We start from the raw sequence: 26,451 nt of genomic DNA on the forward strand, positions 1-26,451 counted from the left end.
GGGGGGGGGGGGCAACTGCCCCCACCCCCCCCCCTGCTGCGTACGGCCATGATCTTAAAACAATGCCACCCCATTCACATGACTCATGAAACTTAAGGCACGTAGGATTATTTTTGCCAGTTTTTTCATTCATTATGCACTTGCAGAATTAAGCAGCGAGAACGGCGCTAAATAAAGAAACTGGGCGCTCATCGGGCACGAAAAGAGTGGGGTTTTCAGTATATACAACTTGATATGAAGAACAGGCACCATTAATGAGAAGGCAAAGGGGCACTCGTAAACACATAAAACAGGTCTACCTTCTTAGGTGAAAGGGGCAGAGAACAATTCGTGGGTGCACTTTTCTTAGGTAAAAAGGGGCACTTATTAAGGGCACCTATAATATGGTAAAATGGCACATGCTAACACAAACGGATCCTTCTCAGGTGGAGCGTGCACAGAACACGTCCATGAGGGGGCATTTTTGTTTTGAAGTAAAAAAAAAGGGCACTTAAACGAGAAAGGGCACTTGGAAACACCTAAAACGGCCTCTAACGATGAAAGGGGCACTGTACACGTTCTTGAGGGGGCATTTCTCTGGCGTAAAAAAGGTACTTTTTCAGTGCTTCAAAAAGTGGGGGCACATGTACCCCCCCCCCCCAGGATCGCTGCCCTTGGATCCCTGGTTTAATTGATTGGTTGATTGATTTATTGATTGATTGCCTTTTTGGTTGATTGATTGATTGCCATTGATTGATACATAATTTGTAGGCCTAAATTATTTTGATAGAAAAAAATGTTTAGAGCAGTGGGTATACGTCCATGTATAAAAAATGAATGAATTTCAAAAGGCGTGGATCCGATGGGGGCGGAAGGGTCCCGACCCCGCGGGGAGGACTCACTACGTAAAATGTTCCCCCTAAAGAAATTCACTTAATTATTTCTGATAAACATAACAGATTCTGCTTTTAAAAAATACTTATAAAAATGACAAAAATTCTTGTCATTCTGAGTGATAAGAATAAATAATGTGATCATTATCATTATTTTTTTAATGGAAAATACCTTCTGCAGAGTAACTGAGTAGATTTTAAATTGTATTTTAGGAAGCTTGGTGACATGCAGTTTCATTATATATGGTATGATATTGAAAATATTCAGTGCTCTCCCTTGATTGAGTTCACAAAGTAAGCATTTTAGGTCATTTACTTGGGTCTGGAATTCAGACTATTGTAAGCACACGTGGATTTATTTCAAAATGACGTAGATGTTTCTAAAAATAGACTGTACAGCTATGGGGTAGCCTTTGTTTATACGGACGTCATCCGAATTGCATCAGCATCAGGTTTGTTTTCTCTCTAAAAGTTCGGAGCGTTTACATTTTTCAGTTAGAATAATTTGGAAGCTTGATACATCAAGACTGATTTGACTGCAGTGCTCAGCATTTTATGTTGGCTATTTTGGTAAATTTGATCAACATTTCGAGACGGGCAAGTGGTTCTTGTCGCCGCGGCTTGACGCTTGCAAGTTGCAGCCCGGGATCCGGGGATGATGCCCGCACCAACCTAGACCAAAAGCGTCGGTCTCTGTTATGTTGGTTGTTCAGCTGAACTCCGTTGGCTTCACTCACCAAATACAGAGACCGAAGTTCTAGCGCGATCTGTACAGGGGACTCAATGGCCATATGTTTATGTGTATTAAGTTCGGATAAAACAGGGCAGTGAAGTTGCGCGACAGCCGAGGTAAGTCACTGTTTTTGTTCCTTTTATTTGTTTTAACCACCCATGCCATGGGTTCATATCATCTCGCGTGCGAAGGAATATCAGTCATAATATGCACGCGACACACACGACAAGTCAAAAAGATAGTGGGCTTTGGCTTGCCCACATAAAATATCACCAATAATCTGGTATTTCATATTCTGCTATGACACTTACCGAATCATTTAGATCCTTCCGTGACTTCTCCTTGAAGTTTTTTCTTAAAAATATGTATATTTTCTTGATCTTTAGTGAAGATTTCACGGAGATAAAATTTGGTCAGCGTAGATATCAATTTTCGCCTAAAGAGGGCGCGCGATTTATATTCATATCAAAGACACGACAAGGGAAAGATTAGGAACCTACAGTCTGACAGTCTACACTATTTTACACGCAAATCGACGCAAGGCATTACGCGAAGTCCGTGAAGTGTCCAATCTTTTCATTGTATAGACTTTGGTATACCGTGACGTTCGTTGATACTGCTTGTACTGCTGGTTTCGTTCCAGGCATGTGTATTTAAAAAAAAAAAATTATATTAGTCATCTTTTTAAATTAATTGCAACAAAAAAAAATACGCGAGCGTCGCGTAACGTTGGGGAAGTACAATAAGAAACAAGATGGCGGCGTAAACATCGGGCAAGTCTCTTCCGTCTTTTCACAATATTTTTTCATTTTTTTGATGAATTCTTGTTTTAAAAATAACAACGAGAGCGTAGAAATGTCGGAAATGAAGTTTTATCCGATGTACATGATTTAGAGCTAGATCTTTTAGAAGGAAAGTAGAAATCTCGGGGGTGAAAGTTTCAGGTTTTGGCTTCCTTTGTGTGGGTCTATGAGATAGAAGGCCTGGCTTCGTATGAGAGTAACCTTACGTTAGTAAATGATTTTTACTCTCTAGAAGCCGCCTGGCTACACCAGCCCTGGCGTGGCCGTGCTTGCTCCCACTGGCACTGGTTTGCTCCCGTATGGTATACGTATGAATTCGGGAATTGAGCAAAATGATCGGTTTCATTGACATTGCCATTGGGTTTGGTGCTAGCCTAGGCTAAGTTTCGGGCTCTCTTGTCTTGGAATCTGTGGCGTGGGGCTGGCTGTAGTTGGGAGTGCTGTGGTCTGTGGAGTACCTCGGACGAAGTTCGTGCAGGCTCACTCACACTAGTACGAGGTTAGTATATGGTGCAGGCTCCACTCCACTTCACTACCGCTACACTACGCTCCACCTACCCGAACTTCGGGACGGTAAACTCGATCGAGTGACAAAGGTGGGATCAAAAACTGGTTAATTGTAAAAATTAAAGAAAAAAAATATAACGAGAAAGAGAAATAGCTTAATTTCTTACTCTTCACCCTTAATTCATTCCGTGTCCATCCAGTTATCCTCAAAATTTGTGATTTTGGGCCAGTATCAAATTCCTCACACGTATTATTCACGGCCGATTTCAAAACATTGTATGGCGTATCGAGTGGACCTTCCTAATAGCAACACTGATGTGTGTTGCTGCCCTCTACGTTCGTTGCATGCAATGTTTTGAAATCGCCGTGAATAATAGTACATGTGAGGAATTTGATATTGGCCCAAATTCACAAATTTTGAGGATAACCGGAGGATGGACACGGAGTGAAATAAGCGTGAAGAGTAAGAAATTAAGCTATTTTTCTTTCTTGTTATATTTTTTTTCTTTGATTTTTACAATTAACCAGTTTTTGATCCCACCTTTGTCACTCGATCGAGTTTACCGTCCCGAAGTTCGGGTAGGTGGAGTGTAGTGTAGCGGTAGTGAAGTGGAGTGGAGCCTGCACGAACTTCGCCCGAGGTAGCTGTGGAGTGAGTGCTGAATAGGCAGTTGCAGATGGTCCAACCGTGGCGTAAATTTATTTTCTTTGTCTTTATGATCCATTCTATTATAGTAGGGCCACTTCTTCATTTTTCTTTCTTCTTCTCTAGTTCAATTCGTTGTAGATCTCGTTCGTAGTGGCATTTCCACTCCCAAATGATCTCCTATTAGTGTCCTTGACGCAGACCTCAGTGGGTTTGTCACAAAGTTGATGAGCTGCATAAAAGAATAGATGTATGAAAGATGTTATGAAAATGACAGGTTCATCATGTATGAGAATTACAGAAAAAAAAGGTCAGAGAAGCATGTAAAAATAAGAATGGCAGCTTGGTTTGTGGCACAGTCAGTTTCTACTATATTGTTTATAATACCTTGCCTCAAAGGCTCAAACTGATTTCATTTCCCTAAAATTGTGAATATTTTTTAAATTAAAACAGAAGTCTGAGATCTGAAGATTTAGATCTAATGAATTCTGATCGATCTTTGGCCAGCCTCTTGGATAAGATGACCTTTCTTTTTGTTTGTTTGGCAGTCTAATGTGCATGCATAAAATATCATCATCCAGAGACCCTTATCTTTATTGTTTCCCCTTTTTTGTATTTCAAAGGTGGCTTGTTTTAGAAGTACTAGACACAATTGATGAAACTTAACTTGCAATACTCAACTAATCATCAACACAAAGACTGTGACCACTAATGCAAACTTCAACAACTGGAAAAGTGCAGATATTCATAGATTTGAGTCAAGGAATAGAGACGTCATGGGTCGCAGCAAAGGAGGCGAACTTGAAAATTTCATCACCGGAATGGACGACATCACACTCTTTGTTATGAAAATTATATTTGTTGTCTTTGTCATCACCGTCACACACAATATCTACACCTGGTGTACCAAGGGGAAGAAGTCCAATAGAACCGCACCCTCTTCGTCAAGGGGTGCATCAAGTGCCACGCCCAAACAATCTTCAAGTACTTCCTCTTCGCAGCAAGCCTCGGGACCCCCAAACAGCGATCCACCAACGTATGAAAGCATTTACCCGGATCTGAGCAAGGAACTGAATGCAGCTAAGAATGGAAGCGGAGGAGGTTTGTTTTCATGGTTGTTTGGAGCTGGAGGTGATGGGGCGCGGGACTTGGTCTTCAGGCGGATCGCAGATCAGTTCTATTCAGTTGATGAAGTCAGTAATGCAATCCGACAGTGTGGCCTAGAATCAAGTAATCTGTTATTTGGTAAGTCCCCAAACTAATATGTACTGTACAATGGCTAAGAAAACTATGATAATGCTAGAAATAACATGTTCATAAAGGCTCATGTAGATGACAGCAAGATGACATGAAATGAAAACAAAAAATAATGATTTGCAGTCACATAGTTAGATTGTAATACATCTTTTCATTGGAAATAAAGATTATTTGACGTTTCCTGTAGAATTTCTTGTACATGTACATTTTCAAATGATTCGTAGCAAGGATATCAAACATTAGTTTGCAATATGTAGGTCTCTTCAGAATCTAGATAAAGGCAGAGAGGGGGGCAGGCCGTAGAAAGAAACAGAAGAATGGATATTCAAGGAGAGATGGATTTGAGAGAGAGGGAGAAATAAAGAGGGCGGAATAAAGAGATGGATGAGCAAGGATTAAGGAAAAGAGTGCTGTCTCTCTCTCTCGCTCCCTCTCAATTTCAGGAGCAATCTATCAATGACTGCCAAATAGTAATGACCAATAATTATCTCTTTATCCTTCTCATCAGGTATTGATTTCACCAAGAGTAACCTTCATACTGGGATGCAGACCTATGGTGGGCGGAGTCTACACAGAATACAACCAGGAGAGATGAACCCTTATCAACAGGTATGTTGGAGTCAGCGGACAAATGCTGCGCTAAATTATGAGAAGCCAAAATGTCAATATTTTGTTTACTTTTATCTTATAAATGTTTACATTCCTCTTTCATCAAGATTTCATGGTGAAGGAAGATGTATTTTAATTATATAGTTTAATTTATTTTACCATGTGTTTATAAGGAACAACTAGGAGCACAAATAAGATGATAATCAGGGTGACATATGCTCGTACAACCTTTTACCAGAAATCATTTTTTGTCACAGGCCCACTGCATTGGAATGAATTACTCGAACACCTCCGATTCATGGAAGACATTAAACAGTTTAAACGGGAAATGGCAAAATGGGAAAAAACATTTGATATGTAATAGGGACTAATGGTGGAATCTATTCTATTCTTTCTCCTCATTTTGTACATATCTTATCTTTTTCATGTGTATAATTTTCGTTTACTTTTAGGTAACGTTTGTACAGTATCATATTTTATCTATTTTGTTATTTTCCATAGTTAATTATGATTATTTCATTATTTAATTTTTTCAATTTTTCAATATAAGTATTTATGTACTATTCTTTGTTTATATTCGAATGTGTCACCATGTTTTGTATTTGTGTTTGTTTACGAAGGGCCCCAACAAAAACCAGCTTGTTGCTGATTGGGCTACCCTTCTGTTAAATATTTGAAATAAATAAATGAATATAATTTTGACTAAATAGTTTTGACTATCGTCTTTTTTACCTGGTGTAAGCAAACATAACATATCATTTGACTAAATATTTTTACTACATTGTACATGTATCTCATTTTTTAACAAGTGTTAAGAAACATGGTATGAACATCATTTTGACTGATTACGTTTTACTATCTCTTCTTTTGCCAGGTGATATCCATTATGGGTCGCACATTAGCTCCATTTGACGATGATGGTCTTATTCCAGTTTTTGGTTTTGGAGATATATCAACCCAAGATAAGAGTGTATTTCCATTTAGGTGAGTGGTTACTTGTTTTATTCTTGTTTCATTCTAATCCTAAACTAGAAATGTACTTTGATTGCCCGGCACTAATTCTCAATATGGCAGCTAAATTATTTCTTTGAATAAGTAGATAAAAATCAAACTAGCACAACATTGAAAATTTCATCAAAATCGGATGTAAAATAAGAAAGTTATGGCATTTTGTTAAGTTTCGCTTATTTTTCACAAAATTGTGATATGCACAACTCAGTGACATGCAAATTAGTCAGTCGATGATGTCCATCACTCACTATTTCTTTTGTTTTTTATTGTTTGAATTATACAATATTTCATTTTTTACAGATTTGATTTAGGGACCGACTTGACTCAACCTTATAGTATTAAACAATGCTAATTCCACATGTATAGGGAGGAATTAATCACTGTTTCACTTGACAATGAGGAGAAAATTATGATACATGTATTTCATATAATAATATACAAAGAAATAGTGAGTGGATGACGTCATCAGTCTCCTCATTTGCATACTGACCAGGATGTGCATATAACTGTTTTGTGAAATTAAGCGAAACTTTAAAATGTCATAACTTTATTATTTTACATCCGATTTTGATGAAATTTTCTGTGTTATGCGTGTTGGATTTTTCTCTTTTTATTCAAATTTTTTTTTTTGTTGGGGTGGACTTGTCCTTTAAGTAGATCATAAGCTTTTAAAGATTTTTATATGATTTTGTGAAATTGATATACCTCCAGGCTCCTTGATATAATGAAGAAAAAAAGAGAACGAAGAGAAACAGGATTTGTTGATTGAGCTTCAATTCATTAGATATTTTGCAAAAGATTACAAAAACAAACCAAAAATACAAATAGCTGAGAACCTTTTTAGGGTTGGGAGAGTCACCTATAAACAATGAAAGCTTTTTTTAAGTAAACAAGGTCTCCTTTAAAACATGAATTGAAATTATGATCAATATCACTTTTATCATCATAATCATCCATATTGTTATGATTCTGATTACTATTGTCACTCTCATTAATATTGTCATTCTGTAAGCAAAATCACTGTAACTCTTACAAAGAGTTACAATCGATCTTAGCAATTGATATCTGTGGAAATCCATCAGTGTCAATTCAGTTCAAAAGGACATTTGCAAAATGTCCTTTGAAAACAAAGGAAAACGCACCAAACTGTCAAGAAATTGATGAATTTATGATATGTTGACTTAGCTGGCTTTCCATAGTTGCGACGGATTGGATCAATCCCAACTCTTTGTAAGACGGGTCCCAGATCTTCTCATAAATTTCATTCATCATCATTATTTTCAATTGTCTAAAAAATAATTAAATGTATGATGTAACAGGCAAGATGGTGTCTGTCATGGATTCCAAGACGTGCTAGATTGTTACACCCGGATCGCAGCCAACATCCAGATGAGCGGACCAACCAACTTTGCACCCGTCATCAGACAGGCTATTAACATCGTCAAGAAAACACAAGCTGTAAGTCAGATCCTACTCTTTGTTACATGACACCAAGATGAATCCTTGTCATTTGATTGACTGTTTGATATCAATCATTCAGCCCATTTTACAATGACGTCATTATTTGTGCAATTTTTTTATCCATGCATTGTGCAATCATGGATCCATACGATTTTGTCCATTTCACGCTCGCCAAGACCACTGGCGCTACACATAAAATGCTTGTGTTTGCAGCATGTTACAGTATGTATGCAACAATCAATAGTCCATGCTTGCACTGCATGTTTTTTTGTACCCAAATTCATAAATGACAAATGACAAGGATCTATTCTTATTATAGTGTAGTTGTCATATAAAACAAATAATGATTGCATTTTTGTTCCTGCAATGGAGAGAATACTTCATTTTAGTGAAAGATGACATGACTGATCCGTTCAATATTGGCGTAGCCGAGTTCCATATGGATCATTTCGTCTTTTACTTGTACCTCATGATCAGTATTCTGTCTATCACATTCGCAAACATTCATTATTTGTACATGCATACTATATCAGTCATTGATAAATGGGAACACGGTGAGAAAATTGTTGATCAGGCGTTATTTGGTTATGAGGCAAATCATATTCAGAAGAATGTCACGAACAGTAACCAACATTTATTTCAATTACTTATCCAAATTCAGTTTGGTGGGGAATTTTGTTTTTAAAGTTTTGGGATAACTTGTAGTATGATTCATGGATATAATGCATATTTTCAAATTTGACAACAGGTCCCATTAGAGGTTTTGTCAAATAATTCACTGCTTTTGATTTGGAAAACTAATTTTAAGTGGTGCTAGAAATTTGAAAAAATTGTGCAGTTTCTTCCTTAAGTAGATTTATTCTGATATTTGAAATTACAAAGCTATTAACAGTGCAAATGAATAAAGGTGAAGAATTTATATTAATATCCTTATTGCAATTTAGCAAGTATATCTATCACTCGTGAGTAACTCGTGAGTAACTCAACACTTTTCAGCCATAAATTGTAGTTCATGACCTTAATGGCTTGTTATGTAGATCATGGATGTCAAGAGGCCTACAGAGGCTTCAGTCATATAATATGGACTCTATATCTTAAGATCTATTCCTCTCTCATCCCTTTATCGTTTCCTTGTTTAGCAGTACCACATTCTTATAATCGTAGCAGACGGCCAGGTGAACAGCGAGAGACAAACGAAAGAAGCTATCGTGGAAGCATCTAACTACCCTCTCTCTATCATCATGGTCGGCGTTGGGGACGGACCGTGGGACATGATGAAGGAATTCGACGACAGGTTGCCGAGGAGGAAGTTTGATAATTTCCAGTTTGTGGATTTCTTCCGGGTCATAGCCGGACGCGAGAACCCGGAGGCGGCGTTTGCGTTAAACGCTCTCATGGAAATTCCAGAACAGTTCAAGCTCATTAGGAAACTAGGGTTACTGGACTTTTAGAAGAATTGAACGGCTGATCTCTGTGTATAGCAAAGACTGTCAAACATTGGTCTCTACGGTGAGTTATTAGGGTTTATACCATGTGACATGTACTGCCAGTTATCTAGTAAAGAATCAAGTTTGTATGAGCAATAGATGGTATGTAGTGCTGTGTATGTTCCAACCTTTGCCTCATGTAGTAATATAACATCATCATCTCTTGTTGGATGGTTCCCGAAGGAGTGGAGAAAGTGCATACACAGGAATGCCAGGATTTGATGACCAGTTTGTATTATGACCAATAGACGGTATGCAGTACTCTGTATGATTGCCATCACGTCATGTGGTTATTTCACATCATGAACTCTTGTTAGAATGCTCCCCAGGGAGTGGATAAAGTCTATGCATTGTAGGCAGGCAAGCCAGGGTTCAACGACCAGAGTAGTAGTTTGTAAAGTGCTTAGAGATGACTCTTTCATCTGTATTGATTGTTGATTTATAAAACGAGGATATTTTACTTTTATTTTACTTACCCTGGCCTGATAATGCCCGAGGCAGGCCAGGCAATATCTGTGCCTTGACATTTCATTTGGCTGAACCCTGGGGATACAGATATATAACAGGTCTTTCAACTGCTGTTCACAAAGTCTGGGTTCAGCAAAGTCATAATCTAGATGAAAGATCAGGACTGTGGTATATGGCAGTAGGATTGAAGTTCATTATCAAACTTTCATGTACATGTACAAGGTTTGAAATAAATCCAGGGGCCGTATTCTGAAAATTGTCTTAAGAGAAATATTCTTGTATCTTTAGAGTTACAATAAATTTCGTATTCCGAAAGTTCTTGTATCTTTCGCTGAGCGTGTTGATGTCAGAGCTAGAATTATAAAAAACAGCGCATAAATATCCCTTTGCGCAAGATAAAATCTCGAGATAAAAGGTATTCTGAAAATTCCCTTATCTTTGCGTTCTGTTAACTTCCTTGCAAAATACAAGAAAATTTACAAGAGGTAGGGGGCTATTGTAACTTATTGTTGCATGCAATATTTGTCCATCTGCAATAATTATTTCTTGCTGCATCCCGCAAGAACATCGTGTTTTACAAAAGGAGACATTCCAAAGACATTATAACAACAGATTGGTAGACTTTTCAGCAATTAACAATTGGTGTTCGAGACGATGAATCTTTTCAGAGAAAATATATCTTTACGAAAAGGGCACAAGCATAAGCGTTGGGGGCACAAGGAAATTACGCCTCCTATCAACAATGCGCTTCATTATTTTTCAGAAGAGACGCATCTATTGGTTGACCTAAGCATATAACAAGCTTAATGATTGGTTGATGATGAAATATTGGGCATGTCAGAGATAGAATAGAGGACGTCCTTACTGAGATAAGACAATTTTCAGAATACTAATTTAAGAGAATTTCAGCGAGCTGTTATCTTGCTGACTTACAAGAAAAGTTAAGACAATTTTCAGAATACCACCCCAGATTGGCTGTGGATAATGACTTGTTAAACTCTGTATTTAGATTTAAATCCTGAAGATATATTTCCAAATTGAAAATAATTTAGATTCAAATCTTTGGGATTTAAAGCTTTATCCTTAGATGGTTGAATGGAAGGCTTCCTAGGTTTTCTAAGCAATGTCTATAACTAGATCTTTCATATTTAAAGTTATCGGAATTCATTCAAAATATGAATATTTTTATTTATTTGTTAATCGATTGTCATGTTTGGTTGGTTATTTTTTTTTTCATTATCTGGTTGAACACTTCTACATTTACTTCTACTTCCTGTGGGTCATCTGGGGCCCGTTTCATAAAGATCTATGATTATAGTAACTACCATGGATTCCTTGATTTTGATTGGCTGTTGAGCCATGTTACTATGGTAATTATCGTAAGCATAAGTCCTTTATGAAACAGACTCATATCTTGCTAAGTACTTGCAACTGTTACAACTGTACTTGCAACTGTTATGTCCACACATGATTTTTTTAATTATAATTTCTCTCAAACATTATCCATTATATTTTATTCAAGGTCCAATTAAAAATCACTTTTCCTTCATTAGATATCATTATTTTGCATAAGCTTGCTACATGTAGCTACATGCGCAATGCTGCCCGAGGTCATGTGCGCTTGTGGGATTTGCTTTTGCTTGCAGTATTTTTGCTCCCTTTTCATAGATAACTGCAGGGGAAAACTCTTGTTTTTTTAAATAGTATTGCTAAACTCAGAGGCGTTGTACAACACAAATAGCGAATATTCTTATTCATGCAACGGTGCCAGATTTTGCATTCGGTGAAAGAAAGAAACACTATTCAACGAGGCATTAGCCGAGTTGAATAGAGTGTTTCTTTCTTTCACCTCATGCGAAATCTCGCACCATCGCACTCATGCCTATTTGCTATTTGTATAATAATGTCAACTTTCATGGGAAGAGCTAATCAGGAAACAGAATTTTCACTGTTGTCATGGTAGTTGACATTCCAGCAAGGGTTACTATCATAATTCAATGAGTTTCTTGTTTCCGGCTCAATGTTGCAATGTCAGAGTGTCCATATATCTGAATGCGCCTAGACCAGGGTGTTAAAGTTTTATGCAGTATACTATAAAAGGCAAGAAGTTGGGCACATTTTGATGGAATAGATGTGGAGGAAATGTACTTTTCCATTATTCAAAGCCTTTCCTGTTTTATTTTAAAACTTTCAGCCAAGCTAAACTGTTTAACAAATTGTAGATACAATGTCTTGTTGGGGATCATTTGAATTATCGTTCTATTTTATGTACTAGTGTTTATTTTATGTTTGTTTGATGGAATATCATTTCATAGTACATTTATTTTATTTGGATATGATTTGTATTACTTCAAGGTCTCTGATATTTATAATTTTATATGGTTTTATACAACAAATATCTTCTCTAGAAATGATTTCAATAACATTTCTATTAAATGGTCTGATAGTAATTAATAATTGAAATATGGTTTAATACAACAAATATCTTTGGAAATGATTTGAGTTGCACTTCAAAACATGCCTTTATGGCACAATGTTGCATTTGAGATTTTGATGCAATTCTAGTATACTGAGGAGTGCAATGATACAATAAAATTGTATAGTCCTCTTTTAATATTGTCTCACACTTTGCTTATTATTGCTCTCTCAATATTATTCATAATCTTTGGAAAAGTACAAAAATCTGATGAATATATAATTTCCAAAGAGCATATTGTAATATGAGTAAAATCAACATGCATCACAGATGCTATGAGAGATGAGGGTAAAAACTTGAAATTCTTAAAGTCTGCATTTTTGCAGTAAACTGTCTCTCCTAAATAAGATTTTATGAATTTTGAAAAATATGCTTTATTAAGAAGAGTAATCAGAATTGCACATCTTGATATTACAGCTTCAATGCCCAATTTAGATGGCTAATTTTCTTATCAATTTTATTTCGAAGTTTCTTCCTATTTAATTCAGTTTGATTATTTGGCTTGGCCTTTATGTGGTTGAGACAAACCTCTTTTGCAATTCTAAATTATTGCATGCAAGTTGATCTACATGTTGTATTGCACATTTTTCTATTACTTTTATAGATATTTTCTTAAAGATCAATAAAAATATGAAATACTTTTTATTAAAGAAAAAAACTCTTGTCATCGTTAGCTATTTCTTTAGCTGAAGTCCAATAATCTTAAGGCTTTTGATGAGTAAAAAGAGTTGTTATTACACCGAGTGGAAGTATCCAAGTTTCTTTTGCATTTGTACTCCTTGTTCCTTCATTTTGTTTTGACAGTTGTATTTGCACTTGTCTTAGTTTGCGTGGGAGCTTTGGTCCCCTTGGCCTCTAAGTTTGGTCTGTTCCGATGATGTTTCTTCTCCAGACGTCTCTCAACCGGTGGAATACTGGCCACCTTCTCCGCTCTGTCCAATGATGCCCTCCACAAGGGCCTCTGACACACCAACCCATCATTACCACCTTGAGTGATGAGTGGAAAGAACAGATCCTTGGGTCCTTTCTTAGAGTTCTTCTTTCCATTTGGTGATGGCAGATCTTCGTAGACTGGTTTCCGGAAGATCAGCGGTAGCGTCAGATTCTTCAGGACAGTCTCTGCGTTGTAGTTTCCAAATTCCTTCATGCGGCATCGCTGCGTGACGTTGAACCGAAGATGCCGATCTTGTATCGGTAGCGACCCTGACCCTGCGACGGTTGATGACCTCTGGTTCCATTTCGTATGGGTACTCCGGGCAGTGTGGGTTGACGCGTCTCCCTTCGGGATGCGGGGATGGATCGGAAGCGGATCGAGCCGGACAGCAAGGAGCTTGCCACTGGATACCCGCTTGCTGGTTTGGTCCGTGTCTTGTCCTGGTGTCTTCCAGTGGGTGAGGCCCATATGCTTCGGTTTAGACTGCATGGTGCGGTAATCCCCAGAGGTTTTGCTGCGGGAATCGAGCTCAGGCTTGCATGGGATGCAAGCCTTGATCTGCAAGAATAAAATACATGAAAGGTTGCTTAATGTATCTCTATTTGATACTGAATGACTGTCCCTAGATGAACATGGTGTACAATTTCATGAAATTTTCCCCCTTATTTAGCCTGTTATCTCTAATGGGCTAACCTTTAACCAGAGGTGTCCTTGGCTGATGTAGTAAAGAAGGGAAAATGGGTACGTCATGATATATGCCTACTAATTAATTTGGTAATGATCTTTCCTGCCTTTAAAGTTAATGATTATCATGATAATGATGATCAATATTCTGAGTACTAGTATATGATGATGGTTACAAGGTGTGGGTGATGATTGCAATTAATATGAAGAGGACAATGGTGCTGATGGTGGTAAAGATATGTTACCCATAGTGGAGGTGGTAAGCAGGGGCGGATCCGGGATTTTTCGAAGGGGAGGGGGGCACATTTTCCCCGAGGAAAAATTTGGCAAGCAAAAAAAAAAGGGTTTCAATCATAAATTAAGGGAATTTCGTCCATGAAAAAATTTGACAAGCAAACAAAAGAAAGGTCTTCACTTTTAAAAGGGTGGGGGGCACACTTGTGTTTTGACAGCATTTTTACATTACAAATTTTAATTTTGCCTCTCAAAAGGGGGGGGGGCACGGGCTGGCTGTGCCCCCCCCCCCTGGATCCTGGATCCGCCAGTGGTGGTAAGAATGATGAGAATGATTATTTGACTGATGATAGTGATGATTATTTGACTGATGGTGATGATGATGATGATAATGATGGTGATGATGATGATGGTGGTGGTGATGATGATAAAGATGATGAGAATGATTATGTGACTAATGATAATGGGAATGTCTTGACTGATGATGACGATGGTGATGACAATGAAACTGATTATTTGACTAAGGATCACGAGGAAGTGGTACTGATGCTGATGTGCAGAGTATGATGATGATATTGTGTTTCTTCCTTTTTTTATATTGTTTTCTCTCTTTCTTTCTTCTTTTCTTCATCTCCACTTTTCATTCCTCTTCCTTTTCCTTTTTCTTCTCCTATTTCTTCTCCTCTGCCTCCTCCTCCTTCTCCTCCTTTTTCTTCTTCTCCTTTTTCTTCTTCTTCTCCACCTCCTTTTTCTTCTTCTTCTCCACCTCCTCCTTTTTTTTTCTTTTTCTTCTTCTCCACCTTTTCCTCTTCCTTCTTCTCCCTTTTCTTCTCCTTTTACTTCTCCTATTTCTTCTTCTCTGCATCCTCCTCCTTCTCCTCCACCTCCTTTTCTTCTTCTCCACCTCCTTTTTCTTCTTCTTTTTCTTCTTCTCCACCTCTTCCTTCTTGTCCTCCTTCTTTGTCTTCTTTTTTTTTCTCCTTTTCTTCTATTTCTTCTTCTCTGCCTCCTTCTTCTTCTCCTCCTTTTCTTCTTCTTCTCCACCTCCTCCGTTTTCTTCTTCTTCTCCACCTCCTTCTCCTTTTTCTTCTTCTTCTCCACCTCCTCCTCCTCCTCCTCCTTTTTCATTTCCGACGCTGCCCTGCTTCTTCCAATAGTCCTTCTCAACTTGACATAGAATAAAGTGTCTAATGATCGATCTCAGGATTTCTGGGGAACGTTTCATCAACATTTTTTGTGTCCGACACTCAGGTCAGGTTTGGCAACTTTATTCCTCGATGTTGATTGAGAAGCACAGTAATTGCACTGGCGGCACCCCCCCCCCCCCGTTGCCTCCCAGAAATGTTGAAAAAAAAAACGGTAAATGTAACTCTGCCCCCCAAAAAAGCTTTGCCCCCACTATAGCCCACCCCCCCCCCCCCAATTTAAATTCCTGATGGTATCGCCATAATGGCCTTAATGGCCCTGTACTGCCGAAATTCTAGGATTAAACATGCCGCTGTCAGATTAAAAGTCCGATAAATCATTTCATGAAATGTGCCCAGGGTCCCGGCCATTGCATTAAAAGTTACCACTATGATAACTTTGCCATCCAGTGGTAACTTTCACTGAATCCTTGACTCTGATTGGCTCTCAATCAGCGTTACCATGGTAGTTACCATTGCATGGCAAAGTCACCATAACATAAACTTTTATGAAGCAGCCCTGATCAACTTTCAATTGACCAAAATAAAGTTTGAATTTTATTGTTAACATTTCATCATAATCCATTTATGATCCGAGTCTTATTTCTGACGCCTTGTATTTGTAAGTATATTACAGTCTCATGTGTCAACTATATTTTCAAATTTCAATTACACAGAAATGTCTTATTATATGAAGAAGGGTGCCAATTTTGTCTTTGATTTCTTTTACAAAACTTAATTAAAACCTGTACGTGGACGATGGGGACAATACCAATGTAGAGCAAGCTGAATAACAATGAAAATACATACCTCTAGATTCTTCACGGTGCTTAACTACCGGAAGCATGCAATATTATCGTATTACTTGATCCGAAAGTGGAATATAATATGAGATTGATTTCGATCGAACGAGATTCTGAAGTCACGCATCACATTATTTTGTTTTTTATTTTCACTGACAGAAGTGATGTGTAACGTATAGAAATTACCGTGGGATCAACAAGCCCACGTAGTAAATTGATGTTCTGTCAATAATTTTGTTTGAATAATTGATATAATGTCACGACGGAGAGCATTATAATCAATAATGGTTACAACGTTTACAGGCTTAGCTTATTGTGACGTCAACAAAAGGAGCATACGCGAAACAATAGAAAGAGAGCTAGAGTCAAACGCGTTGATGCACACAAGAAGCAAAGATAAGTAAGAAGTGGGTTGGGCTTATGACCTTTGTGTGAAAACAATATTCAGGGGCCCGTTTCATAAAACTTTTGACTTGCAACTGTAACATCTCCCATATCTATGACAAATCTTGTTATTGCAATGGCAACTTGTCATAGTTGCAAATATCCGTTTCATAAAAGCAATAACAAATTGTTATCGTAAATAAAAATAAATAAATGAAAAATAGTTCGTGAACGAGCCTGATTTGCAGCTAACAGCCGGTTTTTTTCTTCACACACGTCGTCTGCGATAAAATTTTGATGGTGACAGAATTGAAGTAAAATTTGAATCGGAGATGTAAGTACTTTCTAATTATTGTATTTATTCAATTATTACATCATTTGATAAAGTAATAAATAAATCACTTCCGAAAGAATGACATTGATAATACATATCATATTTCCATCGTTTTCTACGAGGTAAACATGCATTTTGACCGGGGATATCGTGGAGGCATCATCGAGATGCCGAGTGGTCGCTATCCCGGAGCTTCGGCGTAGTACACGGCAGTAGTGTTGGCGTGTGTGGGGTGGAGCTCGAATGAGCGGCGTTGCGACTTGAGTTGCATCTGTCTTTCTTTCTGAGTTAAGTCTTTAATTACCTAATTCAGTGCGATATGTGAACAGCTGTGTGAGAGTGAGCCTTTATTTTTTTGTGGCTTGGGTTGTTGTGGGCGACAAAAATACAGTCAAGTCTCGAGGAGCATTGATGGGTGTTGATTGGTGTTCACGCTCATGTTTGGCCTCGGCTTTGGCATGGTTTTTTTTTTTTTTTTTTTTTTTTTTTTTTTGGGGGGGGGGGGGGGGTGACTGTCACAAATATTGTACTCTGTAACTGTGAGGGATTGTTTTTCTTATAGTTTTCAGGGGGGGGGGGGTGGGTGGGTGGCTTGCGAGTATAAACAGTTTGGTGGCCAGACAGTAATACAAAAAAAAGGCAAAATTTTTTTTTTTTTGAAAGCTGTGAGTCAGTTAGCAAAAATTTGGGCCTTTTTTAGAGGATCTAAGTACTTCTAGAATAGATCTAGACTCTATACAAAATCTGATTTTGTGATAGATTTCGAGTAACCCAGGCAACTGCGGCCCGCTGTACGGGCTGCAGCCCAGGAGCTGTCCGTGTATTACACGGACAGCTCCTGGGCTAGTTGGCAGACAAATGGGGTAGAATTGTGGTCACCATATCACCCCAAATTAAAGGGGGAAAATTATGCACTTGCCTCTATTGCATGGATGAAGATCTATCGAGACACAATACTATCGTCGATGCATAAAGTGTAAGCTCAAAAAAGGCGAAAGTTATGTCGCTTTCGTTCTCCTGCTTTCAAAATTGAAAACAAAATGGCAGATCGATACCGGGGCTACTTTTGCTTTTTTGAGCTTACAGTTTATGCATCGACGTTAGGAATGTGTCTCTCAATAGACCATTTTTTTTTTAAATTTAGACAATACAACACTTCTATGTGTGAATCATATCTAAATGCATAACTATTAGTGTTGTATCCTAGGCTGGGTCAGCCGAGACAGAGACCGCTAAAAAAATTTGCATGTTTTTTGTTGAATTCAATTGACCATTGACCCCCCCCCCCTCAAGAAAAAAAAATAAATGAATAAATGAATGTAAAAAATTGAAAATAAATAAATAGAATAAATTAAAAAAACAGGCAAAATATATATATATTACCGGTATATATAATCTATAGAGAGGAGGGGGGGGGGGGGTGGAATCAAGATCTAATAATAGTGTGTGCATTAGAAATTCACATTGCGTTGATGATGGACACAATTTATGTGCTGGAAATGACTGCATTTGTCAGGCCTCGGAGCCGAGACATCAAGACAGAGCGACCGAGGCCGAGACATCAGGCTTCGAGGCCGAGGACGCAAATTCTGGTCCCGAGGCCGTCCTCGGTACACAACACTGATAGCTATAGAATCAGCATGCTCTCTATACCCTACAAGATTGATAACAAAGACATATGTGTTTCAACAAGAAATAATTGGTCAACGTATATCTGAATGGGGTATTGTACAGTACTATTGATCAACCAATGATACGAGTTGTATTCTGAGATTTAAATCCATGTTTCTCTTTGACCAATGTTGTCAAATAAAAACCTTGCTTTGAGCATAACATCCTCTAGGTGGTCTGAAATTCTAATAGAAGAAGGTACATGTACTCTTCTGTGGAAGTTCATTTTATGCTTTGACTGCTATATCTACAAGTTTTATTATCAATATACTAGTGTTCTGAAGTTGATGTGTTAATAATCAAATGTTTTAATGTTTATTCTACTTAAAACACAATAGATGGCAGCAGGAGCAAATGTTGGTCGTGATGAGGCGTACATGTATACCACCATCAACAATGCTGCAATTGCAGTCACCACCACCACTGCTGCCACCACCATCAGTGCTACTAATGCCACCACCACCAAGTCTGCTTCTGCCACTGCCATCACCATTGCCACCGCCACTACCAAGACCACTCCTGACACAAAGCCCCCAAGTCCTCAACTGACCAGATATTGCAACTGGAGAAGGATAGACCAGGAACTTCAAAGCCAGGGCTTGCCGGTCTCCTACAATAAGAAAAATGCCAAGGGCCCATCTAATGAACTTGTTGCAGAATATTTGGCCACAGTTGTAGAAAAGCAGAGACTAACATGCAGCCACAGGTAAAAATCAATGTCAGATATGATGGATAGTCTTTGAAATATGGGTTGCAGAATGAATATCAGTAAAACCCATCATGATGTGCAATCTGATTTAACCCTAAAAAGGCGGTGGGGGCTCAAAAATTTTCGCGATAAATCCACAACGTGAAAGATGGTGCCGCGTCATTATATGCCTTTTTTTTAAAGATTCATGAGTTTTCAGACAAACTTTGTGACACATGGGTACCCGGTTCTGTAATTACGCAACGTTGTGTAAGTACATGTCAGAATTGCTTTAAAATGTGATTTCATGAACAAATCCAATGCAAATTCTGTTTCTAGCCAAAATTCATAATTGTATCATACCGGTAATTTTTATTTTTACTGATTAAAATCAATTACTTTCAAGTTGCTTATGATCAGAAAATTTTGTCAACAATATCAAAAAAAAGTATTTAAAAAAAAACAAAGAAATACTTCAGAAAAAAAAAATACAGATGAATGGAATTTGATATCATTTAACGTTTATGTGTCTGAACAAAAAAAAAAACACTTCAAGGGCTTTGTTTATAGATTTCCAGCCAAATTCTAATTTCATGCATGAATAAGTAAAATTTATTAATTACAAATAAATTTAAATAATTTTAGAACGATCAAATATACAATTTTTTCATCTGTGACAGGCATGTTGCATTTTTTCACAATTGCGCAATTAACGGTCAAGATCTTGAGGGCCCCCACCCCCCTATCTTTCCTGCCTCCAAAATACCCTGGTAGTCTTATTAGGGTTAGATTAGGTTTACATTAAAATATAAAATTCTTACAATGGATTTCAGTGGCGTAATGAGCCAAATATTTTGAGAGGGCTAAATATGGCGGATGGAACAAAAGTTCTCCAAAGATGCAAGAGAGCGAAGGGAGTGAGCAAAATTGTTGAACTTTTTTAAATACAGAAATCAAATTTTTAGAAAGATTTTGACGTAATCAGAAAATAATAGACTATTTCACCCTTTCCCATTCCCTTTTTTTTCTTGGTCATGAAACATTGGGGGGGGGGGGCATTGCCCCCTCATCTATACACCAGTGATCGATTTAATACTTTTTGCATGTACGATGACAACGCTCGCTCTCTCTCCCTCACCCATCCTCACTACGTGTACATGTGTGTGCAAGATAAATTATGAGGAACAATTGCATAGCATATGAAGTGATGTTTCTCAACCAGAGATTCCTTATATATTATCTATTGTTGCATGTTTGCATTTTTGTTCATCATATTAACCCATCTTGATCCCTTTACCCCCCCCCCCCCCCATGATAAAAACTTAGTAGTCAAATGACGTTTCCTCTTATTTTCTTTTGATATACATGCAATGTATACATGTGAGAAAAAAAAGTGCCAAACATTTTTTGAAAATTTCAATTTAATTTATTCCTTCAGGTGAGGCTTTGTCCACATTTCCATAAAGACACAAGATAGTATCAGAAAGCCATGCCAAAATCAACGACTGAGCCTAGAACTGTGATTTCACCTGTAAGTTAAACACTCTTGATTATAATTCTGATTCACTTTGGCATAGGAAGTATGTCACATGATAACAATTTGAATGATTTTTGTCTTCTTGATTTGCTCTTCGTCAAGAATCCAGTCCATATTTTAGAATTAAACTCTAAGTTCAAGGTGTTAAATTGATATATGATATTTCTTTTGCAGCTGCAAAAACAACAAACCAATATCAATCATTGGTAGATAATGTGACTTGCTTTCTCTTGCCAAAGTGGTACATGAATATTCTGCATTTCTATAATTATTGACCCCCACCACTACCACCTAAGATGCAACATGTCAAATTACTGCAAAGACATAGATGCTAGTTATTCACTTCATCATATTTTTAATTATTAATTTGTCAGTAAAGGAGTAATAGGACTCAGGTAGATTACCCGAGTAGCTCACATAATTTTTTTTTACTGGTAGACCCTTTACATTCATTTGATGAATTGAGTTGATGCAAAATCAACTGAATGTAATGAGTACAAAATCCTGTTAATAAACCTTACTAGGTGAGGCTATTCTGGTAGATCATCCCGGGGGGCGCCTGAGGATCTTGTCCATTTAGAGAAATCTTGCAAAGTATCGAAAGGTGCCTCCACCCCCCCCCCAGTCTATTAAGGGTTAACAATGAAAATGAAATTAGGAATAACTTTGGTATCTTGCTTATATGCATTATAAATTAATTTCTATTTCAGGTACTTCAATCACATGAACAGCAGCAGGAGCAAAAACAGCAGCAACCACACAGGAGATGTAACGACAGCATTGACCAACAGCAACAACAACAGCAGCATAAACAATTTCTGCAGGAGGTGCAAAAACCACACCGGCAACCTCAACAACATCAAGATGTCCAACAACCACTCCGGGAACATTAACAGCAACCACAACTTCAGCAAGAGTTTCAACAAACACATCAACAAAAACCAACAGCAGCAGCAACAACAGCACTTATGAAATGAATTTAATTGAAACTCAAAAGCCAATGAGGAAACATCTTTTACAAAATGAGACATCATTTGTTCATTCTTTTACAGGATAAAGGAAAGCTTTTTTGAAAGTGTAAATTTGCAGGAACACAATGTATGTTCCCTCTGTATCTATTTATTGAAATAAATTTGACTTTAAAAAGAATGAATGATGATTCAATAAATATCTACTTTTTATTTGTCAATGAGTAAAAATACATGTATTTTCTATTTAGAATGACAAAAAGCAATTTATCAAATCAAAATCATCAAAAAATTGACCAATATGGCTCTTAGGCCCTCAAAATTGTTGGTATTTTGATGAAAAAGCTGTTTCTGCGGCAATATTTGACACAGCTCAAATAGCTGCGTCAAATTTGCCGCAGAAATTGTCATTTGCCGCAGCTCCTTGAGCTGCGTCAAATATTGCCGCTGAAATTGTCATTTGCCGCAGAAAGTATCTGCGGCAAAGTTTTATGAAACGGAAACTTGACGCTGTTTTAAGATTTGCCGCAGAAACACAGATTTGCCGCAGAAAATGGGAGTTGCCGCTGCGGCAAATGTTTTATGAAACGGGCCCCTGATCCTGCGAGCTCGATCTTAACATCATGATCTTAATAATAATAATAATAATAACAATATAGGTATATTTACCCAGGGGAGCCACTTCAGTTCTGAAAAATGTTCTCCCAGCGGGCCCTGCTTATTACCCCGGATGATGATCATCATAATTATCATCATCTTACAAACTGCAGAATACTAATATTGGATTTTGCCCATAAAATTATTTCCATCCCCGATAATTATAATCAGGTAAATTACATAGGGGGGGGGGGGGGGCATGCCCACTGCTGAAGGTGAATATTATGCTCGATTGCTCGTATGCAAAAGCAAAATGGGCTGTTTCTATTTTTTTCACGACCGGGTGATCTACACGCGTTTAGGGTAAGGTGCAGAATCGACAAAATCGATCATTATAGAACATGCCAAAAATTCATCCATCCTATATCAGAAAATCAACTTAATATTTGAAGTATATATAATTGCACTGAGTGACAATATTTATCTCGGGTACTAGCTCTGCTACATGAAGGATGTTGTTTAATCAAAGCCTATTTTGAAAGCCCCTTATGTGTCCACCTTGTAGTGACAGTGCCCCCCCCCCCCGACCCTCGCCCGTTCGGGGGTCACATATTATTTCAAGCATTACCCTAAGATAGAATAGTGAAATTATATGTTGATTTTCTTAATTATACCCTTTTCCTTCATTCCCCTTATTGAGGGGTGGATCTAGTTCGAACAACAGTGGGGGCGGGGCGGGTATTTCGGGTTTCTGTTCTTTTTTTTGTGTGTGCATGTGTTTTGTTTAGGCGGCAATTGCCATGGAATGACCAAATTCAACCCTGGATTTAGTACTATACCCTATAAACCTGAACCATATTGCAACCCTAACCCTATATTTTATATCAAATATCAAATATTTGTCATGTCACCGATCTTATTTTCATCCATGCACGAAAGGATTTGGTGGTGAAACATATTGACTGACATTGAATGGCGATCATATATTGCATATAATTATTGTTGTTAGTTTTGGTACTTTTTCGCTTGAATGGACGATTTTATTTCAATTTTTCAATATCTAGCTTCTATGGGGTACTACATTTTTTACAAAATAAATTAAAGCAATGAATCTATCAGTCAGGCGATATAGGCGCCCTATAATTATTTGTCGACATATTAGTGTTTCGATCCTTAATCACATTCCGCCTTTTCCTTTTCTCCTTTTCCTTCCCATCCCTTCCTTTTTCTTATAAGTTTAATTATTCTAATTTCCTCTGTGTGTGTGTATACTATGTCACAATGGCAGATCCGACTGGGGGTGGGGCCCGAAATTATCTTCACCTATATTTCCCCCCATCAGTCACTTCTTAGCTTTATGCTTTTAAAACAACATGAATATGAAATAATCTCATAAGCCCTATATAAAAAGTGCGAGCGCGAAGCGCGAGCGAATTTTATTTTTTCTTTCATTTATTTTGTCCTGAAAATTGAACATTGTGGGCACTGTTTGTTATCCTGAACAAGATGCGTATGTAACTAGATAATTACTGCAAACGCGAAGCGCAAGCAGACATTTTCTAATAAATGTTCTAGCATGATCTGAAACAGACCTGTTTAGGACTGTTTACAGCTACCCACGAATACGGTACATATTTCAATAATGGGAGCGCGAAGCGCGAGCTAAAACTTTTTGACATTTCGACCTAAAAAATTGACGTTCTAAGCATTTTTTGTAATCATAAATGGGGTAGGTATGTAAATAAACAATTGATGCAAGCGCGAAGCGCGAGCGGAAGAAACTTGAGATTTTAGACCTAAAAGCGGGACACTCTATTCATATTTTGTAAATTATGAATAGGCTTAGGTATAATTGATAATGCGAGTGTGAAGCGCGAGCAGATACATTGTGATTATTGATATTCTGATCTGAAACTGGATAAGCATATTTCAAATAAAGAACATGCAGGCTATCTCAATAAACATGCGTGCACATATTTTAGATTTAGACCTAGAGTCTTAATTGGCATTCTGAATTCATTTTTATAATCATGAAGATCAATAATGCAAGCGCGATCGAGCTGAAAACATTGATATTACGATCTGGAAAGGGTCAATTTAAAAAAATTAGTTATTTCAAGTACTGTGTAGGAAAATTGTGAAGTGGATGTGGATCACACTATGATGCGAGCGCGAAGCGCGATCTGATATTTTTTGTTATTATTTTAACAAAGAACCGGGACATTTATTCTAACGATATTTTGTCATCATATGAAAATGTTGACTATCTTCCTACTATTCAAGTTGTCGATATTCCATTCTGAAAAGACCCGATTTAGTTATCAGGAATTCGATCATAAAAATTTTATGTTCCTAATTGTTTATATCTAATATGCGTAATGACAGCGTGGAAGTTGTTGTGTTTTAAGGCTTGAAAACTAGAAATGTTAAGCATTTTGTAATTATGCATACGCATTACAGTATTTAATACATTTTTAACAACTAATGCGAGCGCAAATCGCGAGCTGAATATTTTTAAATAATTAATGTAATGAAAAGGCTATTTGGGGTTTTTGTTTGCTTATAGAATTAATAGAGTACTCACCAATCAAATGCGAGCGCGCAGTGCTAACTTATCGGCCTACGTTTAGACAGTCACATCTGAAAAAGGATATTTTTAGAATTTTATATGATACACGAAGACAATAGGAACTTGGCAAATCAAATAATGCGACCACGCAGCGTGAGCTTAAAATTTTGATATGTAGACCATATTTACGAACATTTTACAGAGTGCATTACATTTGTAAATTGAAAAAATAATGAAAGCTTGATGTCCGAGATGAAATATGTTTTGTATAGACTCTACTTGTAAGTCGAATAATTTATTTAATTATGTTTTGTCCAGTTCCTCACCAGATAGTGAAGAAACTGGAAAAGATAATTTACCATTTTTTATGGAACGCGAAAGTTGACAAAGTTAAGAGAATGACAATTGTAAAGGAATATGAGGATGGTGGTATTAGAATGATCGACATTCAGAAATTAATACAGAGTTTCAGATTGAAATGGTTGGCGATAATAGTTGACGATACAAGTGGTTAAATTATTGGAAAGATTTTGCTTTAAGTTGAATTTGGAATCAGTATCGGTGTCAGACTAGTTCTTAACTGTACTATGGATAATCACATGATAGAAAAATTGTTTGTTAACAAATTGCAAAAATTTTATGTTGAGATTTCATAAAATCATGGTCACACAGCCACAAAAAAGATGATTTGTAATCGAACACACAGATTCTATGGTATAATATATGTTGTATATCATAATCAACCATTTTTCTATAGAGCTTGGTACGCTAGCAAAATAATTTTTCTGAAAGATATTTGTATCGGAGGAAAATTTGTATCTCTTACGAAACTGAAAGAATATTTTGAATCCGAGAAAACAAAAGCAAGAGCCCTGTTTGATTATTCTAAACTACAAAGGGCGATACCGAAAATGTGGTTGAATGATTTAACAGATGGTATTACGTTGGACATTCCAAAAATACCACTGAAGGGAAACTAAAAACAACTTAAGTTCTGTTCCAGCTAGCTATTTTACCACATTTTATTAACACTTGACAAAACAAACGACGCTCCTACATAATGGGCTGATCACATTGCCGATAATCCTATAAATTGGAAAAATGTCTTTCAGAGAAATTTGAAAAATATAAGGGAAAACAAATTGAAACAATTCAATTTAAAATTGTTGTATAACTTAATTCCTACGAAGAGGATGTTAATTGTTTTTATGGCTATATTGGACAATGATGATAAATGTGAAGTTTGTAATATCAAAGAAGATTTAATACATGCTTTTTTGTATTATAGTTTGAATAGGCATTTCTTTTATAATATTTTCATAATGATTAAAAATTTGTATGACGTAGACCGTTGTTTTCATATGTTGTTGAAAAATTACAAAGAAAAGAAGATTGATGATATTATAACAATATAGCACTTTGGAGTATTTATAAGATGTTGATATTTTGAAACTTACACAGAAAAGAAGAAAGAGAAAATAAATTATGGTATAATTTTGTCAAAGAATTGAAATTAAGATTAGATATCAATAAG

At 37.1% G+C, this 26,451-nt stretch overlaps 3 protein-coding genes across 10 annotated transcripts; 2 read left to right on the top strand and 1 right to left on the bottom strand.

Moving 5' to 3' along the window:
• Positions 1-1,214: 1,214 nt before the first annotated feature.
• On the top strand, positions 1,215-12,966 carry LOC129276560 (uncharacterized). Of its 8 annotated transcripts, none has more exons than XR_010295616.1 (7): positions 1,215-1,442; positions 4,185-4,806; positions 5,327-5,427; positions 6,302-6,411; positions 7,758-7,896; positions 9,039-10,063; positions 10,825-11,411. XR_010295616.1 is itself a non-coding variant. In XM_064109041.1 (6 exons), the coding sequence occupies exons 2-6, from the start codon at positions 4,338-4,340 to the stop codon at positions 9,348-9,350; spliced, it is 1,131 nt and encodes a 376-aa protein (XP_063965111.1). In that variant the 5' UTR covers positions 1,249-1,324; positions 4,185-4,337; the 3' UTR covers positions 9,351-12,966. The 8 variants fall into 8 exon arrangements, 6 of the variants coding, with proteins under 6 accessions (XP_063965111.1, XP_063965113.1, XP_063965110.1 ...); XR_010295617.1 differs by having other exon boundaries at positions 1,276-1,442; positions 9,042-10,063; XM_064109041.1 differs by having other exon boundaries at positions 1,249-1,324; positions 9,039-12,966.
• LOC129276176 (uncharacterized) lies at positions 12,296-16,495 on the bottom strand. Its single transcript, XM_054912601.2, has 2 exons — positions 16,177-16,495; positions 12,296-13,822 (listed from the first exon to the last, which is right to left on the bottom strand). The coding sequence occupies exon 2, from the start codon at positions 13,751-13,753 to the stop codon at positions 13,118-13,120; it is 636 nt and encodes a 211-aa protein (XP_054768576.1). The 5' UTR covers positions 13,754-13,822; positions 16,177-16,495; the 3' UTR covers positions 12,296-13,117.
• Positions 16,496-16,608: 113 nt separating this feature from the next.
• Positions 16,609-21,932, top strand: LOC135156574 (uncharacterized membrane protein DDB_G0293934-like). Its single transcript, XM_064109044.1, has 3 exons — positions 16,609-16,887; positions 18,897-19,264; positions 21,494-21,932. The coding sequence occupies exons 2-3, from the start codon at positions 18,897-18,899 to the stop codon at positions 21,753-21,755; spliced, it is 630 nt and encodes a 209-aa protein (XP_063965114.1). The 5' UTR covers positions 16,609-16,887; the 3' UTR covers positions 21,756-21,932.
• The last annotated feature ends 4,519 nt before the right edge of the window (positions 21,933-26,451 follow it).

Source organism: Lytechinus pictus, chromosome 14 (genome assembly GCF_037042905.1).
Source record: "Lytechinus pictus isolate F3 Inbred chromosome 14, Lp3.0, whole genome shotgun sequence".
Lineage (NCBI taxonomy): Eukaryota > Metazoa > Echinodermata > Echinoidea > Temnopleuroida > Toxopneustidae > Lytechinus > Lytechinus pictus.